This window comes from Cibotium barometz, chromosome 25 (genome assembly GCF_041138505.1).
Source record: "Cibotium barometz isolate CiBa-2024 chromosome 25, ASM4113850v1, whole genome shotgun sequence".
Lineage (NCBI taxonomy): Eukaryota > Viridiplantae > Streptophyta > Polypodiopsida > Cyatheales > Cibotiaceae > Cibotium > Cibotium barometz.
Window position 1 is genome coordinate 51,299,679 of NC_141070.1, and position 19,597 is coordinate 51,319,275.

The 19,597-nt window shown below is 45.3% G+C and overlaps 1 protein-coding gene and 1 pseudogene across 2 annotated transcripts in view; both read right to left on the reverse strand.

Annotated features, from left to right (window-relative positions):
* Positions 1–1,098: 1,098 nt before the first annotated feature.
* The window catches only part of LOC147624703 (Isochorismatase family protein), a 68,145-nt gene continuing 49,646 nt past the window's right edge, over positions 1,099–19,597 (reverse strand). Inside the window, exon 5 of the mRNA XM_086819739.1 lies at positions 1,099–1,526. Within this exon, the coding sequence (XP_086675865.1) occupies positions 1,456–1,526 (71 nt within the window). The 3' untranslated portion in view covers positions 1,099–1,455. The remainder of the gene's footprint in view (positions 1,527–19,597) is intronic.
* On the reverse strand, positions 8,849–12,001 carry LOC147624704 (uncharacterized; annotated as a pseudogene). The gene is made up of 4 exons (XR_015269121.1): positions 10,807–12,001; positions 10,330–10,630; positions 9,616–10,229; positions 8,849–9,492 (listed from the first exon to the last, which is right to left on the reverse strand). The product of XR_015269121.1 is annotated as an uncharacterized LOC147624704 (transcript).

Here is a 19,597-nt window from a genome sequence, read left to right on the forward strand (position 1 = left end):
TTTAGTATCACTAGTTGGATTGGATGATAATGATAATGAAAATCATGACATGAGATAAGGCGCAAGTTTTAAGTTCTTGCACCATCTACACCCATCTCTTGATCGTTTTAAAACCATGCTTGATGTTGTAGAATATCATTGAGAAGTGGTAAAAGTCAATGAACATGAGATTCGCTTCACATAATTTAAGCGTAACATCTTTGCATGACTTAACAAGAACATGTATATCAACCTATTCAATAAAAATAGCACTCAAATCAATGTAACTCGCTAACATGCTTGCTCATTAGAACAATTGGCCCTCAAACAAAAACTAGGCTAGTGCAAAGAAGATTCATATTACCCTCTAAAAGAATCACACTTTCAAACGCTTCACACTTCCATACTTTTCAAGCACTCAATGGTTGAGGACTTAGTGCTAAATTTTCAAAAACTAGAAATGGGCCTCGACCTTGTATCTTGATTACGTGTCACTTTGCTCAATGTTGACCCTCAAGAAAGAGAACTTCTATCTTGCCTCGAAAGGAACTGACTCTTGCTTACATGATATCTGTACATCATGAGTCTGCCTTTGGTCATCATTAAAGTTTGATCCTACCATCAAAACTCACAAGACATATATTTGTCCTCCTATAGCTTTACATGAGTCTTCTACACCTTTGTACACCCTAAGCTTGGTTTCTAATTAGACTCAAGGAAGGACCCTCTAGTCCTCACAAATGAGGGCGAAGGTGTTGGAACCACACGTCCATTTTGCTAAGAAATGAGTGCAATATTATTACAATTGCATATATGAAGACCCATTTTTAGCGTCACTAGTTGGCATGAGATCAGGCGCAAGTTGTAAGTTCTTGCACCATCTACACCCATCTCTTGATCGTTTTAAAACTATATTTGATATTCTAGATATCATTGAGAAGTGGTAAAAGTCAATAAACATAAGATTCGCTTCACATATAATTTAAGTCTCTATTGAATACAACTTAACAAGAACCTGTATATCAACCTATTCAATCAAAAATAGCACTCAAATCAATGCAACTCACAAACATGCTTGCTCATTAGAACAATTGGCCCTCAAACAAAAAGAAAAAAATATTAACACTATAAAAATAGTACTCTTCATTTTAAGAAGTGTTTACAACATCTAATTGTATAGACACCACTACCTTGAAATCTCATCCCACTAAATTCTCAATATCCCACCAAGTACAATACGCTATGCCTTCTTCAACGCCCTTAGTTCCTCTTTCTCCATGTAGCAACAATGTGGTCGCTTGAAAGCTATCCCAACATTTGTCAACAAATATTACTTTCACAATCTCATACAAAGGGATATGTTGGCATTCATCCCAAGACCAGCCATATGCTTCTTCAATATAGAGAAATGGCTTCAAATGCTTGCTAAAGATTCGGCCTCTAGGCCCTGATCTTGAGAGGATGCAACTCCTTGCTTCACTTGAACCCCATCCACTCCGCTACCCTTGGAGTTGCAACACCCACATTGCGCATGTCAAACAGATTGGCTGTCCAAAACACAAGACAAACAACATTTGGAGAGCAATGAATTCTTCAGTTTTAAGCTACTCCCTGCAGACGGCACACAAAGACACTACTTGGTTTTCTTCAGCTCCTTCTACACACACAAATACAAACAACCAAAAAAAAACTTGCACTGGCATCAGGCCCTCTTTGACCTCATCATAGCGGAGAGCCAGACCTATTTCCATGTCCCAAACAACACTCCCCACACAATAAAACTAGTACCAGGGTGGCTTTAACTACAAGCCTTGTGATCCCAATGCCACACATGCATAGCTATAATGAAACGTGTTTCTTCATACCTTTTGAAATGTACAAAACATATCAAAAACATTACTTACTGGTTTTTCAGCCGCAATCTTTTTTCTATTAGAAATAATAAAAATAATAAACATACATTGCTTCTCCTTTTGCACACACACCATCATCCTTATCGCATGCACTTGCAAGAGCAATCTTCTTAAATGTTCCCAAAACATTTTTGAACGTTTCCAAAATGTTTTTGAGGTGTGTTTTACGAAATGTCTGGTAACCATTTATACATGCTGAGCAGCAAAGCTCTGGTGTTGAGACTCACTTCTGGAATTTGGTGAGGTATTGTGTCACCAAATGGCTGACCATTTGGTCCATCTCCAGTTTTTGTGTCTCGTTCACTTGAGGCCAGGCCAGTGTCTCATGTGAAGAGGCCAATATTTTGCTGACATGGACGGGAGCCAGACTGGTGCCACCCGTGTATGACCTGGACTGTGTTCGACCCATGGGATTGTCACGCCATGAAAGAGCCAGTATTCGTGCCGTGTCTTGCCTATGGGACTGTCACTCCATAGGGAGGCTCGTGCCTGGAAATGTGTCTTACCTATGGGACTGTCACTCCATAGGAAGACCAGGATTTATGTTTTATGTCGTGCCATTTTTTTGCCCGACAGATATTTTGTACTTGTTCCATGAACGGGAGATATGTCCATGATACTATTTGCACATGCACTCATGTTCTGCATGTTTGAAACTGTTTTCGCATGACTTGTATTTTTGTGTTTGCCTGCTTGACGCGTCACTTACTGAGCGGGGACGCCTGCCAGTGAGTCGTGAAGTTTGCTCTGTCTTCTGACGAGTTTTGGTGCATGTGAACAGGTGGTAAGTGTATTGCACATGTTGGTTTAATATTTTATATTCTAACCTTTTGTTTTATAAGGTTATATGTTCACATTTACTTAAAAGTGGGCACCCACTTAGGGGCCAAGGTGGGGAGCCACACTTGACTTGTGTGTGTGTGGGGGTGGGTGCATGGTCACCTACCCACACCACCCAAGAGCTGGCCGCCCACATGCAAACGTGGGGAGCCAGCCAGCTCTAGTCGTGCAACTCCCCCTCCACACTTTACAAAAGGGAGCCACCACTTCTATCGTAGGTATCCCCGGCGTTCATCACCTTGGTTTTCCTGCATCGCTTCAGGCTGCACGTATTCACCAGCAAGCTGCTTCTTTCCTTCTCCAACAGGCGGCTGCCTCTCCTGCAGGCTGCACAGCGGCTGCACTTCCTCCCATACAGGTGGCTGCGCCTGTTTTCCTGCAAGCTGCTCTGCCTACTCAGCAGGCGCCACCACCTAAAGGCTACGCTTCTGCTCTTCTACAGTCGGCTGCATCTCCACAGGCTGCGCAAACTCACCCAGGCTGCTACTGTACTGCTGCGCATGCTCTTCTACAGTTGGATGCATCTCCACAGGCTGCGCATACTCACCCAAGCTGCTGTGTATACTTCTCCAGCCAGGCGATCACAAAGGCTGTGTGTGTGCGCCTCTAGTCAGGCAGCCTTACAGGCTGTATTGCCAACCACAGAAGGCGTCTGTGTATTCATTCTCCACCTGTTGTGTTCCTACATCTAGGCGGCTGGCGGCTATACTCTGCAAATTGACGGCTGCTTCTCCATCTCCAGTGGACTGTTCAATCTATCCATAGGCGGCTACTACACCTTCACCCTCCTCCACAAGAAGGTGGCTGTGACCTACACAGCGGGTGGCTGATCTCCTCGGTAGGTGGTTGTGCCTCCTTTCCATAGGCGACGATTTCCTTCTTCAAGTGGCTACATCTGGTGTCTCACTCAAGTAGCTACACACAGATATCTCGGGTATTGGACTTCCATCTGCCATCTTCAAGTAAGTGAATTTGCAGATTTAAGTAAAGTATTTTGTGATAAATCTGTTAAGGGACTCTCTCCACAACAACACCCGTTCGGTGCCGGGTAGTCCAAGCTCTTGGAGAACCACGGTCCAAAGGTGCTGAGATCGGGAGAGCCAGGCGTTAGTACGAGAGCGCCTGTTTGTGCGTGGTCTTGGAACACCAGTGGGGCGCTATCCGCGGAGTCCAGTGAAAGCACAGGACCGTAGAGATTGGACCATGCTAGTGGTCGTTCTACTTCGAATATCTACTTCGAGCCTTTTGTTTGGTACTATATTCATTTGTACATGGACATCATTTGGTTCTTGGAACCCATGGAGCATTGTATTTGTTAAATACTCCCAATAAATATATCATATATTGAGGGGGGGAGGGGGGGTCGGCCCGTTCCGGCCCCAGTGCTGGTCTCCATTTATCTCATTTCATTTCATTTCAATTTCAAGTTGTTATTAAGTTGTCCATTTCAAATTGTGATATTAAGTTGTGCTATTACGCGTGTGGGTGTCCAACGGAGTCTATTCCCACTTGACGGGATCGGTTTCATTGGTATTAGAGCATGGTTGTTTCCCTATTCCTAGTGGAGAAACAAACCTGTGTACTGGACACCCCGCTTCTAGCACACTTAACACAATGGACAGCCGAGGCAACCCTTTGGAAGTGCCTAATTCGAGGGGTCCATCTAGTGCCTCTCGTGGTTCTGATGCTCTGCGAGGAAGACACAAGCCCCTTGAAAGGGTTAATGATAGTGAATCAAAGGGTCAACTCTCTCGAGAAAAGACAGTTATGCTTGAATGATGCAATGAGGGCTGAAATGGAACATATGAGAAAACTTTTGCAGGCACAAGAGCAAGAGTTAAAATTTTTGCATGAAGATCCCCATGTGCAAAGTGCCATTGAAGCTAGGAAAGCTAATGCAATGGTAGATGTAACTTTTGAGTCCATGGCACGGGAAGTGCATAAGAAGCCAAGGGAGTTGGCACTTGCCTACCTCCTCCGCAAAGGTGATATCAAAGAGGGGGACAACGGAGAACTGAAATTCAGAAATCCACCCCGCTTGAAGCATGGAGATCCCGCATCTCAAAGGCTGAGGTCTTTTATGCAAAAGGAAGAGGTGACAGTCACCTCTCGACATGCATCTTCTCCACAAGGCACAAAACCTGACAGGTATATGTATGCTAGTGCTCATGGAGGGCATAAAGGTCACATGTATTCAAGACATGTATCCCATGGTAAGGGTGACAGGTCTGCTTCTAGAAGAATTTTGCCTTCTAAGTTGTCTCATGGAGAGACAATGCCTTATGCAGGAAAGTCACATGCATCTGAGTTTCAAGTTCGTGGAGCACATGCCACTGTGCCTCATGAAACTTCTATGACGGCCCATGGAGCCCATGCAGATAGGGCTGTCCCGTTGGATAAGGGAAAAAGAAAAAGAGAAGACCATGAGCCTCATGCCAGAAAGCTCAAGGAATTTAAAGCAGGTGACAAATCTGTTAAGTTTGATGTTTTTCATGGAGAGCATGATGCTTCTAAAGTGTTAGCATTTGTGGCACAATTTGACATTGCTTTTAGCGATGAGGACTTCACTGAGAAGTCAAAAGTACGCCATGCTAGCATGTTTTTGAAAGGAACCGCTGCTCATTGGTGGATCACTGAAAAGATCACCAAGGATCCTATTTGCACCTGGAAGGAGTTTAAGGATAGATTCTATGCTCAATTTTTGCCACCAAATGCGGAGCAAACTCTCACCCAAAAGTGGGACAAGCTGGAGCAAAGAGATAATGAAAGCGTGCAACAGTATGTCAACAAGTTTTGGAAAGTGTTACTGGAAGTAACTCCCTTTATGCAAATCACTGAGGATGAAGGAAAAAGGCAGTTTCGCTCTGGACTGCAACCAGCATATCGTTCGGGCATTGAATTGCACCCGAAACATACTTTGCAACAGCTCACAGCTTCTGCTCTTGCTACGGAGCAATTGGTGCTCAAAATTAAGCAGGATCAAGGAGGTTCAAAGGGGAAAGACAAGGCTGTCCCAAATCTCAAAAGGGTGGACAGCCACCTAAAAAGAACTTCCGGGAGACCTACAAGAGTGGTAAAGCTGAAAATACCACATCTAAAGATCAAGGCCCAAGGAAGAACAAATTCGGCTTAACCCCGGAGGAAAAAGAGCAATATGCCAAGGAGGGAAAATGTTTTTCTTGTGGTAGCAAAGAGCACATGTTTAGACAGTGCCCTGACCGCAAACCAAAGCACGAGGACAAGCAGACCAAGGCTAATGTACATGCACTTCCTGATGTGCAAGGAAATACAAGTCATGATGCAAAAGAGCGAATGGTATGCAAGGCTTGGGGGCAAATCAACGATCAGCCCGCCTTATTCATGTTTGATGACTGTGCAACCGATAACTTTATCTCTATGCAAATGGCAGCTGCATTGGGTATTGAGGTTGAGAACATGGGACCTCAGATTGAAGCCGAAGCTGCTTTTGTTGGTAAAGAGGTGCAGGTTAGCCCTTTGATAGGGAAGTTGCGCATACATATCCAGGGCTACCTTGATAATGAACATTTCCTAGTTGCTCCACTAACTGGATGTGATGAATTGTTGGGCAAGCCGTGGCATCATAGGCTTGAGCCCCGCAAAGAATACAAGACCAATATGATTTCTTTTATGCATAAAGGCCGCATGCATTTTACTGATGCTGGCAAAGAAGGGGATTCCATCCCACTTGTATCACACATCCAAATTAATAAAACAATGAAAAAGAGTCTTTCTGCGTACTTGGTTTTTGTTCGTGATAGCCTTGTACCAAATCATCAAAATGTGGATGCTATGACTAATGATAGGCTGAATTTTCTTTATGCATTCAATGACTGTTTTGCTGATACATTGCCAGGAGAATTACCTCCCCAAAGGCCCGAAGATCATCGCATAGATCTTGTGCCAGGTAGTTCTCCACCTAACAAACCCGCATACCGAGTGAGTGCTACACAACAAGAAGAGATCATGAAGCAGGTAAACGAGCTTTTAGAGAAAGGTTTGGTTCAGCCCAGTTTCTCACCTTACTGCTCTCCTGTGCTTCTTGTTCAAAAGGACGGATCATTCCGCATGTGTGTGGATTATAGAGCTTTAAACAAGCTTACCATCAAGAACAGATTCCCAATTCCGCGAATTGATGATATTTTGGATAAGCTTGATGACTCAGCTTGTTTTAGCAAACTTGATTTGAAGAGTGGTTATCACCAAATACGAGTGGTGCCACAAGATGTCCATAAAACTGCAATCAGGACAGCCTTTGGATTATATAAATTTTTGGTAATGCCTTTTGGTCTCACCAATGCTCTTGCTACATTTAATCGTATGATGGATAGGATATTCCGACCCCATCGCAAATTCACAGGAGTATTCTTTGATGATATCTTTGTTTTCTCCTAGAATGAGCAAGAACACAGAACTCATTTGATCACAGTGTTCGAACAGTTGCGGACGCATAAACTTTTCATTAATGCCAAGAAAAGTGAGTTTTTCCTTTCAAAGATTCATTATTTGAGACACATTGTATCCAAGGATGGAGTTACAATGGATCCTGCAAAGATAGAGACCATTCGGAACTGGCCCGAATTGCAAAACGTACATCAAGTATGTAGTTTTCTAGGATTATGTTCGTATTACAGGCGTTTCATAAAGCATTTCGCCATGATAGCCACTCCTCTACATGATCTCACAAAGAAGAAAATCACTTTCAAATGGACTTCAAAAGACCAAGATGCTTTCTTGCAGCTCAAGCATGCTATCATATGTGGTCCAGTTTTGATTGTTCCTGACTTGCACAAGTCATTCGTCGTTGAATGTGATGCTTGTGGTGATTGCATAGGAGCTGTCCTAAATCAAGAAGGGTATGCACTTGCATACGAGAGCCGTCGTTTGCATGATGCTGAGCTTCATATGGATATCTATGAGAAAGAGCTCTTGGCTGTAATTCATGCCTTAAAGATATGGAAACATTATCTTCTTGGGGCTGAATTTGTAGTCAAGACAGATCATCAAAGCTTGAGATATTTTCTATCTCAAACAAAGCTTTTGGAGATGCAGATGAGAATGGCAAACTTTCTTTCCATGTTTCATTTTCAGATTGTGCATGCGCCAGGAAAGAAAAATGTGGTGGCCGATGCATTATCCAAGAGGCCTTATGTAGTTGCAGTCTCAATGGCCTCTCATGGAGACTTATCTGCTATGCGAGATTTGTACCATTTGGATGCTGATTTTTGCCATATATGGACTGATTTGATGGCTGGTCATTCACATGCCTCTTATGTTATCAATGAGGGTTATCTTATGAAGGATAATTGCCTATGTGTGGTGAAGGATTTGCGTCCAAAGGTTATGGACGAATGTCACGCTCCACCTTATGCTGGTCATAGAGGTATTATGCCTACTACACGCATGATTCAGAGATATTTCTTTTGGCCAACCATGCGTAAAGACATTGAGGCTTATGTACGTGCATGTATAACTTGCCAAAAGGTGAAATTTGACAGGCAAAAACCTCCAGGTTTGCTTCAGCCATTGCCTATTCCCTCGCAACCTTGGGAAAGTATTACTATGGATTTTATTATGGATTTGCCTAGATCCCAGCATGGGAATGATGCTATTTGGACCATTGTGGACAGGTTTAGCACGGGGGGATGTCACCAATTGGCCGACCATTTGGTCCATCTCCAATTTTTGTGTCTCGTTCACTTGAGGCCAGGCCAGTGTCTCATGTGAAGAGGCCAGTATTTTGCTGACATGGACGAGAGCCAGACTGGTGCCACCCGTGTGTTAGCAGGAAGGTGTCCTATGAACGGGAGAGCCAGACTGGTGCCACCCATGTATGACCTGGACCAAGGTGGTTCCAAACGTTATGTACTGTACAGATCCGTACGTACTGTACGTTGTTTGGTACGGAAAAAAATTTTAAGGTACGTAAAAATACGTACCATTGGTAAAAATACATAAAAATACATATAATCTCATAAATTTCAGCCACCTACATTAAATTTCAGTCCATGTCCACATTGACATATAAAACTTTCGAAATAGAGACACAACAAGGTCAAAAACCTACTAATTCAAAAGTGAGAAATTAGAATCACAAAGTCGTCAATCGTACTTAATAAGTTACTCGTACTTAATACTTAATACTTATTACTTAAGACAAGTCACATTGTCACAAGTGAGTCGTGACAACTCACAATTCACATCAAGAAATGATGAAATTTGAAAATGAGTCTATGAATAATGACAAAATGTGCCATGTCCATACAACACCAAATCAAAACTAAGGTAATCCAAATCAAAACTCATCATCCGATGAGGATGATGACCCTGGAGAATCAAGCATATAACCCTCCGTGATGACATTGCCCTCGTCATCATACTCAGGCCCTGTCATCATGGTCACATGTGGGTGGGCTGCCTCAGATGTCCCTGTCCCTGTCTCTGCATCATCCTGCTAGGTAGTGTGAATGAGGCGAACGGCCTCATTCGCACGTGCTCGAGGAGTCTGAATAGGCAGCTTCCCTCTCCGGGCGCCTCTCCGGCCAGAACTCTCTGCATCTGCAGGTCCCTCATGTAGCTGAATTTTATAAGCTCGGGCTCTCGATCTCGTCACCCGCCTGTCTACACTCTCCAGCTCTCTATGCAGGAGGCAAAGAATCTCGTCCTGCTCCTCTCTCAACCGTTGCTCTGCCTCATCAATGGTGGTAGGATCTGGGACCAGCTTGACACGTGTTGGATCCACCTATTCAACGTAAAACAAAAGAGAACGCGGAGTGTCAACGACTCGACTTTTTGTATACTATAGTATAAAAGCTATGTAAATGGGAGGCCAATCCCCATAAGAGAATGAATAGGATAAACTCACCTGTTTTGGGGTGCCCAAAGCATGATAAGCTCGTACGAGCTTCATGTTGGCCCTACAATAGACCAGTCTCTCTAGTTGAGAGGTGCTCAAACGATTGCGTATCTTTGTATGTATGAGCGAGTAAGCGCTCCAGTTGCGCTCACAAGCACCTGCTGAACAATCCTGCACTCCAATTCAAAAAAAGTGCTTCATTCATGTGAGCTCAGCAATTCCCAATAAGCTTCACAAGACTAGTTCATAGTCCATAGTATATACATGATATACATACCTGAGATAGCACTCACAGAGCTATATCTGTAAGCTGTGGAAGACCCTGTCTTCCATAGTTTTGCCACCAAGTAAGAGGAAGCTTGGTGGCCTCTGGTCTAAGAGCAACAACTCTAGCAAATGAGGGTCCCAAGTTGTTGACCCAGCAGCAGAGCTCCGCATCAATCTCCAATTGCTGCTCCACGTCATACATACTATTAATGTACCTATCTCGCAAGGTGAGCAGCTCCCTATCATGAAAGAGAAGTGGCGTCTTGTAGAAAGGATGGAGGAATGCAGCCATCCCATGAATGGGGCGACTCATATACCCCCATCGATAATCCACAATAGCCAATATATCATCTCGGCTGCAAGAGTAAAATAAACAGAGAAGTAGAGCAATTAGTAAGTCAAGACTCAAGAATCAAGATTCTGTAATCGGCCATCAAGAATCAAGATTTTACTTACCAATTCTGTGTCAGGGACGTACAGGCTGCAATATGACTCTTCATCTGCATGAAGAGGTGGTACACTAAGCCCAAAGTGGAGCCCTCCATGTCTGTGACTCGCAGAAGTACAAATACTGGCTGCAAAGCCACTAAGAGAGTTTGCACATCCGTCCAGAGGGTCTCATCCAGTATCCGTCTCTGTATGTATTTGGTGGGCTCTGTCTGTGAATGATACATATCTCTCCACTTTGGATCCACAACTGTCTGTAATAGTGGATCTCTCAATTTGAAAAGCCTGTGTAGCACCAAATACATATAGGCAGCCAGCGATCTAGCCAGTGGCTTGCAGGAGATCAGCCAGATGCTCAGACAGGCTGCCTTGGACCGGCTGGAGGCCTTCAGAGAGCAGGAGAGGAGCCTACGGAGGTTACTCAGTTTATTCATCAATTCCATTAGCTAAAATTACAGATCCACAAGGTAAAGTCTATGTGGCAGCATCATCTTGTCTTGGATGGCCGCACCATATCTAGGTTGCTGTGGCTCCTAAAGATAGCCAATGCCTGCTGCTTCTTTCTGAAGAATGTAGTGATCTTCGTGGCATCAGAAACTGTGGGTTGCACCCAACTCAGCTTGCCTATGTCCTCCATAAGCAAATCAAGGCAATGGGCTGCACAGGGAGTCCACACAATGCGAGGAAACTCCGCCTCCACCATGTCTCCCATTGCCTTGCAATTAGCAGCATTGTCTGTTACAACCTGCACCACATTCTCTGGACCAACTTCAACAATTGCCTGGCGAATATGCTCATAGATACTCTCAGCAGTGATGCGTTCGCCTGCCTTCCCAGCATCCACAACGCGTAAGAAATACGTACCAAGACATGAAGAGACAAGAATATTGATGATGTGTCGTCGCCGTGTGTCACTCCAGCCATCTGAAATGATAGTGCAACCAAATTGTTGCCAACCTGCTTTCACTGGCACCAATGCCTTGTCTATCAAGGCCTTTTGCTCATCAAGCATCGTGGTGCGCATCTTTTTGTACTCAAGCCCTGACCATGACTCCGTGTGTCCAACCTGGGCTATAGCTCTGACCATCCTCTTCCATTGGTCAGTCCTCAAAACATTGAAGGAGATATTGCACTCTATGAGAGTGCGAGTAATCTCCATCTCAGCCACCTTTTGTCTTTCTTTGACCCAAGACTGTGCATGCACACGAGAAGGCAAGGTGGTTTGCCTTTCCGTATATGTATCACCCTCATTCTCATCTTGTGTGACAGAAGGCCTCTTTCTGGCACACGATGCCTGCTCAGAAGAGGCAGGCTGAGATTCATCAACCTGCGTGGATGGACCAGCCAAGTCCCCAAGAAGAGCATCATGAAGCGCATCCTGTGTCTCTTGTGTGCCTCTTCCTCTTCCAGCTGCCCCCATTGCAGGGAAATTTTCAGCAATCAACTGGTCTCTCAATGCTTGTGGCACTCTCTTGCACCCTGCACAATTGTTGGTGGTGCCAATGCCTGTGAGGTGCTTGATGACACGAGTAATTGTACTCGTGAGAGTGAAATTGCAGTACTTGCACTGCCATTGTCGAGTGCCACTACCTGCCTACCCTGGAGTAGTCACAATGCGAATGACGTTTGTGTGCTCCTTCCAGTATGGGTTCTCTCGCTTCGGCATGATTGCTCTCACAAATTCAATGCACAATGCCAACAGCCATACAATTTCAATCAGGATTCAGCAATCATGCAATGCATAATATTTAGTGTGCAGCTCAGGTGACAGAGAGAGAGAGAGAGAGAGAGAGAGAGTTATGTTGCTGCCTTGGGGGCCTGAGCAAGGGTGGGTGGGAAAAGGGTAGCAGAAAGCTTACGGTGTAGTCGGCGACCAGTCACCACCACACGCTGTACGGACAGGGAGGCGAACCCACCCAAGGAGGCGAAGATGTACGGACAGGGAGGCGAACCCAGCCAAGGAGGCGAAGAGACGAACAGCTTACAGTATCGTCAGCGGCCACAGAGGGGAGGGCGACAGAGTCCAGGCGGCGGCGAACACACAGGCGGAGTCCAGGCGGTGGCAGCGAACACAAAAAAAAAGGATACGAGACGCTATCGTTGGCAAAACCCGAAACGACCACCCAAAAAAAAAAAAAAAAAAAAAAGAGCGTACGGATCGATCCGTACGTACGGATCCCCGTACTGTACGGATGTACGGTACGGAATGATCCGTACGTACGTTTTGATCCAACCTTGACCTGGACTGTGTTCGACCCATGGGATTGTCACGCCATAGAAGAGCCAGTATTCGTGCCGTGTCTTGCCTATGGGACTGTCACTCCATAGAGGCTCGTGCCTGGAACTGTGTCTTACCTATGGAACTGTCACTCCATAGGAAGACCAGGATTTATGTTTTATGTCGTGCCATTTTTTTGCCCGACATATATTTTGTACTTGTTCCATGAACGGGAGATATGTCCATGATACTATTTGCACATGCACTCATGTTCTGCATGTTTGAAACTGTTTTCGCATGACTTGTATTTTTGTGTTTGCCTGCTTGACGTGTCACTTACTGAGCGGGGACGCCTGCCAGTGAGTCGTGAAGTTTACTCTGTCTTCTGACGAGTTTTGGTGCATGTGAACAGGTGGTAAGTGTATTGCACATGTTGGTTTAATATTTTATATTCTAACCTTTTGTTTTATAAGGTTATATGTTCACATTTACTTAAAAGTGGGCACTCCCTTTGGGCACCCACTTAGGGGGCCAAGGTGGGGAGCCACACTTGACTTGTGTGTGTGGGGGGGTGGGTGCATGCTCACCTACCCACACCACCCAAGAGCTGGCCACCCACATGCAAACGTGGGGAGCCAGCCAGCTCTAGTCGTGCAAATCCCCCTCCAAACTTTACAAAAGGGAGCCACCACTTCTATCGTAGGTATCCCCGGCGTTCATCACCTTGGTTTTCCTGCATCGCTTCAAGCTGCGCGTATTCACCAGCAAGCTGCTTCTTTCCTTCTCCAACAGGCGGCTACCTCTCCTGCACAGCGGCTGCACTTCCTCCCATACAGGTGGCTGCGCCTGTTTTCCTGCAGGCTGCTCTGCCTACTCAGTAGGCGGCTGCCACCACCTGAAGGCTACGCTTCTGCTCTTCTACAGTCGGCTGCATCTCCACAGGCTGCGCAAACTCACCCAGGCTGCTACTCTACTGCTGCGCATGCTCTTCTACAGTCGGCTGCATCTCCACAAGCTGCGCATACTCACCCAGGCTGCTGTGTATACTTCTCTAGCCAAGCGACCACAAAGGCTGTGTGTGCGTGCCTCCAGTCACGCAGCCTTACAGGCTGTATTGCCAACCACAGGAGGCGTCTGTGTATACATTCTCCAGCTGTTGTGTTCCTACATCTAGGCGGTTGGCGGCTATACTCTGCAAATTGACGACTGCTTCCAGTGGACTGTTCAATCTATCCATAGGCGGCTACTACACCTTCACCCTCCTCCACAAGAAGGTGGCTGTGACCTACACAACGGGTGGCTGATCTCCTCGGTAGGTGGTTGTGCCTCCTTTCCATAGGCGACGACTTCCTTCTTCACTCAAGTAGCTACACACAGATATCTCGGGTATTGGACTTCCATCTGCCATCTTCAAGTAAGTGAATTTTCAGATTTAAGTAAAGTATTTTGTGATAAATCTGATAAGGGACTCTCTCCACGGCAACACCCGTTCGGTGCCGGGTAGTCCAAGCTCTTGGAGAACCACGGTCCAAAGGTGCTAAGATCGGGAGAGCCAAGCGTTAGTACGAGAGCGCCTGTTTGTGCATGGTCTTGGAACACCAGTGGGGCTCTCTCCGCGGAGTCCAGTGAAAGCACACGACCGTAGAGATTGGACCACGCTAGTGGTCGTTCTACTTCGAATATCTACTTCGAGCCTTTTGTTTGGTACTGTATTCATTTGTACATGGACATCATCTGGTTCTTGGAACCCATGGAGCATTGTATTTATTAAATACTCCCAATAAATATATCATATATTGAGGGGGGGGTCGGCCCGTTCCAGCCCCAGTGCTGGTGTCCATTTATCTCATTTCAATTTCAAGTTGTTATTAAGTTGTCCATTTCAAATTGTGATATTAAGTTGTGCTATTACGCGTGTGGGTGTCCAACGGAGTCTATTCCCACTTGACGGGATCGGTTTCATATTGGCACTCCTTATGGCCTGGGCCATGCTTGAAACAGTGGGGTACAATATGTTTTGAAATCATGACATCAGCTTCGTTGATTACGTCTCACTGTGGAATTTCGTGAGGTATTGGCACTCCTTATGGCCTGGGCCATGCTTGAAATGGTGGAGTACAATATGTTCCGAAATCATGACGTCAGCTTCAACTTACTTAATAACATTCTCACCAAATGTTGAGAAAATGGTTGGTATTGTTAAAGTAGGCCACTTATAGCGGGATTATTACTATATAAGTGACCTTGGGGTCACGTACTAGACAGAAGAGATCAAGGAGCCACACGGTAGCCTGGGGCTACAAAGCATGCAAGATCTCACGGCTATGGAGCTGTCAACGGCGTGGTGGTATGGGACACCAAGTTGGGGTTATTGGTGACTAGCAAGCTCGCGGCAATTTGACCTCTAGCTTGGAAGTGGTTCGAGATACCGAACCTACGGTTGGGTGGTGAGTTGCTATTCATAGTCTATCACGGTCACGCAACGTGTATGTTCAGGTCTATGGAAACCTTGCTATGGTTTCTCAGGTGTATTCTCTATCTTGATCCACAATGGTTCCATGTTAGATTATCCATGGGCACAGTCTAGTGAAGACCTTACACCTAGATCCTAGAGACTGAGCCTGATATATGTCTCCATTGGTGTAGCAACAGGCTTGTAGCCTTCAAGATTAAACCTCTTCAGCAACTTCTGTGTATACTTCGATTGCAACATGACAATACCATCATCACGCTCAAGAAACAGAATGCCCAAATAGTAATGCACAGGTCCAAATCTATCATCTCAAATGATGCATGTAATTCAATCTTTAAGGCTGAAATCTTCTTGTCATTAGGGCCTCTGAGCACCATGTCATCAACATATAAAACTATGACCAAGAAAACATTTCAAGTTCTCTTGACATAGAGGATACTCTCAGTTAAACTATTCTAAAATCCAAGAGCAATCAAGTATGCATGACTCTTCTCATACCATGCTCTAGGTGCCTGCTTGAGGCCACATAGAGCCTTCCGTAACTTGCACACTTGGCTCTCCTAACCCTTTTGAACAAATCCACGAGGCTGAGATAAATGTAAATCATCGTTCAAGAAGGCAATCTTGATGTCCAAATGATGCAGATACCAACCATGATGTGCTATCAACGCGATAATACACCTAATGGTAAGTCGTACGAGATGTGGGAACAAAGGTCTCATCATACTCGCCCTTTTCTTGAGCATAACCCTTTGCAACACGCCTTGCTTTGTAGCGGTCAATACGATCATCAGCCTTATGCTTTGTACCCACTTTGTACCAATGTCCTTCTCGCCATAGGGAAAATCTGCTAAATATCAAGTGTCCTTGAGGATTGAGTCAAATTCATCTTGCATGGCATGCAACCAATGATCATTCTACTATGCTTCCTCAAAGGAAACAAGTTCCTCGTCATTGCATGTGCTGAAAATGAGAGCATGATCCACATGATAACTAGATGCATAATGAGAACTTGCATGTGTCTTACTAGACAAAGGAGCTGTGATTTTACTATCACGTAGTGTGTCTAAATCGACACCCTATTGGACTCCTGAATGGCTGTCCAGTCCTCATTCACTACATCCTCCACAATACCCTCATCAATGGACTGATCTGTGGACTGTAACAAGGGCTGATTTTTAGCCAATGGAGGCTGATTTGCAGCTGTTAGGGGCTGAATTTCAGCACCCTATTGAGCATGTGACTGCTCCATAAAATGCATGTCCCAAATTGTACAAACGTAGGAGTGAATCAAATGTCCTGTGAGCATACACTTCACTGTTTTTTGCATGAAGGCATGGGCTGAACTAAGTTTTCCACAAAAACATCTCTACTCACCAAAATCTGCTTTGTGGCTGGATAGTAGAGTCTATACCCTTTTCTTTCCAAACTGTATCCCACAAATATGCATTTAACCACCTTATCATCCAGCTTACTGCATTGTTGCATAGGCACAAGCGCATAAGCAAGACAACCAAAAACACGCAAATGAGCCATAGAGGGCTTTCGGCCATTCCAAGCTTTGTAAGGTGTAATGGTCTCCAAAGCCTTGGTATGGCACATAACTCCCTCCAACCGAAACCATGAGTCAAAGTCCTGGCCTTTTACCATGCACCGTGCCATCCCCTCCTCTGTGGCACATATGATTTCAGCTCATTACATGAGAGTAGTTCAGGACAGCATGACTACACTATGAACAAGTGTTTGTATTAAAGAGCAAAAAGCTGAATGTATACAAGGTTGAGAATCACTCGCAGTAGTGCTAGAGAATCACTCTAGAGCTGAACTGTATACACGAGCTCAGAATCACTTTCAGCAAGAAGGAGAGAATGGTGATCAGCTAAGTTAAGAATCACTCAAAGCTGAAAGCTGAATGCACAGCGTTTACAGGTGTGGCACAGGGACCATTTTATACACATGTCGAGGAGGTTGGAGGTGGCTGCCTTTAGCTGGACAGCTTGTCACATCATCAATGATGTCAGCTTGCTAACACAATCCTAGTGACTCAGGCATCATCATGCTGACCTCATTGCTTACATCATCAATGAGGGCATTGCTTACGTCATCATTGCTGATGTCATTGCTTACGTCAACTGATGTCGTCTGCCATGTCAGTAAGTGACAGGTCAGTAGGTTGCCACATCAACATGCCTCGTGTCAGTCTATTTGGGCATGACACTGTCTGCCAACACACAAGGGCGATCATTCTGGCAGTCGTGAGTACTTTCTTGGATTCTCCCTTCTCCATCAATGAGTTGGAGGAAGCACTCCAAACTCTTCCTCAGGGGAAGTGTCCAAGCAAGGGTCAGCACTGGAATCTCATGAAGGCTGGCTGGCTTTCAGAATGCCTCCAATGAGATCATGGTGGCTGGAGTCAAGCATGAGCTTATTTCAGAGGGGTTGATCCATCTTATCCTCAAGGGGGGGAGACCGACCGGAGGTGTCATCACTCTCTTGGGTACTACCTACAAAAACCTCACCAAAGCCCAACACAAAACCATACCTCCCAGACTTCATCCATGGTACACAGACCGGTTTCATCCAAGATAGGAGCATCCTAGATAACATCTTATATATACCGTCATAAGGCCAGATGAATCTGAACTTACGAATAATTTTAAAAGAAAGACGAGAATCACCAAAAACAAACAAAATTTTTAAAAAAAATAAAATTTAAAAAAAAGCTTAATAGAGACATTCGAGAAATTTTTTTTAGTAATAATAACTTGCAAAAATAGACAAATACATAACATCTTCACCTTCTCGGAGGCAGCAGCATCAACCAAGATCCACTAGGAGTGCTACGGGATTTCAAGAAAGCCTATAATACGGCCAACATCTCTAGATCCGTACGCCAATTCTGCTCCCTGTGGCGGAAGCCATGAGCAACTTTATGGGCGCATAGGACACAGGACCCGGGCCTTCAATTGCCTATTAGAACCTTGGAGGAGCTCTTGGATTTTGAGTTTGCTGATGGCACAACTGCTTTCCTCTCTGCCGGCGGTGAGGGGAACTTGCAACAACGATTGAGGTATTCTGCCTTGCCTCAATTCGAAAGACCAATTTGCACAAGTCATGTAGCGTTTGCCCCACTCCAGCTTGGAATCGATTGGCCATCTGCATGCGGCTATGCCGCGCAGCCTTCTTGCGTGTTGGATTATATCATCTCCAGAGGGTCTACATCACTTTTCATGCTTGTACTGGTCATTTTATGAGACCCTGCATTGGCATATTTTAGCAGATATCATTCAGCCGACCAGCACTTTGGGGGAGTATATAAGGGCTGACCCCCCTTTCCCCCATTCCCTCGTGCTTAGTTTTCAGCAATAAACATCAGTTTCCAGCATTTACAGGTCTTGTACCTGGGCCTACATCTGTGTTTTCTATTTGCTTCACTTTCTTTCATTGTGTACTTGGAGCAATGGCGCCTTCCTCACCAGTAGGGGATGGTGATATCACTTGGCATTATAAGCCCCTAGTGTGGCTTCCCTCCCTCCCCCCAGGCTCCCCCTAGAATGTAGTCTCCCTCCGAGGAGCGGCCAGCCATTGTGGAAGCACCCCCTTGTTTTTTTTAGCATTTTACCTCTACAGAGGGTTGTACCTCTACAAAGGGTTGTATTGTAACATGCAGAAGCTTCGGGGCAGATCGGTAACTTCAATGCTCAGAAATCAGCACACTTTTCGCGAGACGGAATTAACGCACAAAACTGAATGAAGATGTGCAAAAAATAGAGAGAGCGAGAGGGAGAGAGGAGAGGACACAGTATTGGGTCCCAAATACCCTCTGTAGGGCCCCCACCACGGATGGTGTATTTGCTTTATTAGAATGATGTAAATCTGAAAAGAAAATACAGAAATCTTGACCTTTCTTGGCTGAGAAATCTCTGCCCTTGACCTGCAGTCCTCGACCCCTTTGCTTTAGCAACTTCTTGGCTGTCCTAGCCCTGTTTTGCTTGAGCACTTGGTGAATTGTGAGATAACACAAATGGTTTATGGCTCACCTATTTATACTACTTGTAAACAGCAGTCGGCCGGCTCTTATCCAGGCGGCCAGCTTCAGTTTCTGTCCACGACTATAAAATCAGCATTTAATGCTGGAAAATTCACATAAAAGGCTGAGCTTCTTCCCCTTGTTGGCTGGGCATCATGCGCCTGAAATCCAAGGAGCTGGACACAGAATCTATGCTGTTTTTGTCAGAATATGCAGCAGAAATGATAACCAAACTTGGGTAGACAAGAGCAAGTAGACTGCAGAAAATAAACAGCACAAGAAACACAGAGAGATAGGTGTGTAAACTCTTCTCTATACACAAGATCCCGCAAAAAACTGAATGAGGAAGTGGTGGGGGCATATGCCCCTATGAGAGCAGTCGGCCAGCACTGAAGGGCCTCCACGACTGCATGTGCAGTCGGCCAGCACTGAAGGGCCTCCACGACTGCATGTATCCAGTCGGCCAGCAGTCCCGTAGCCCACGAATGATCTGTGAGCAGTCGGCCAGCCACAAGACTGCAGTTGGGACAGTCGGCCAGCCCTGAAGTGCTCCTGC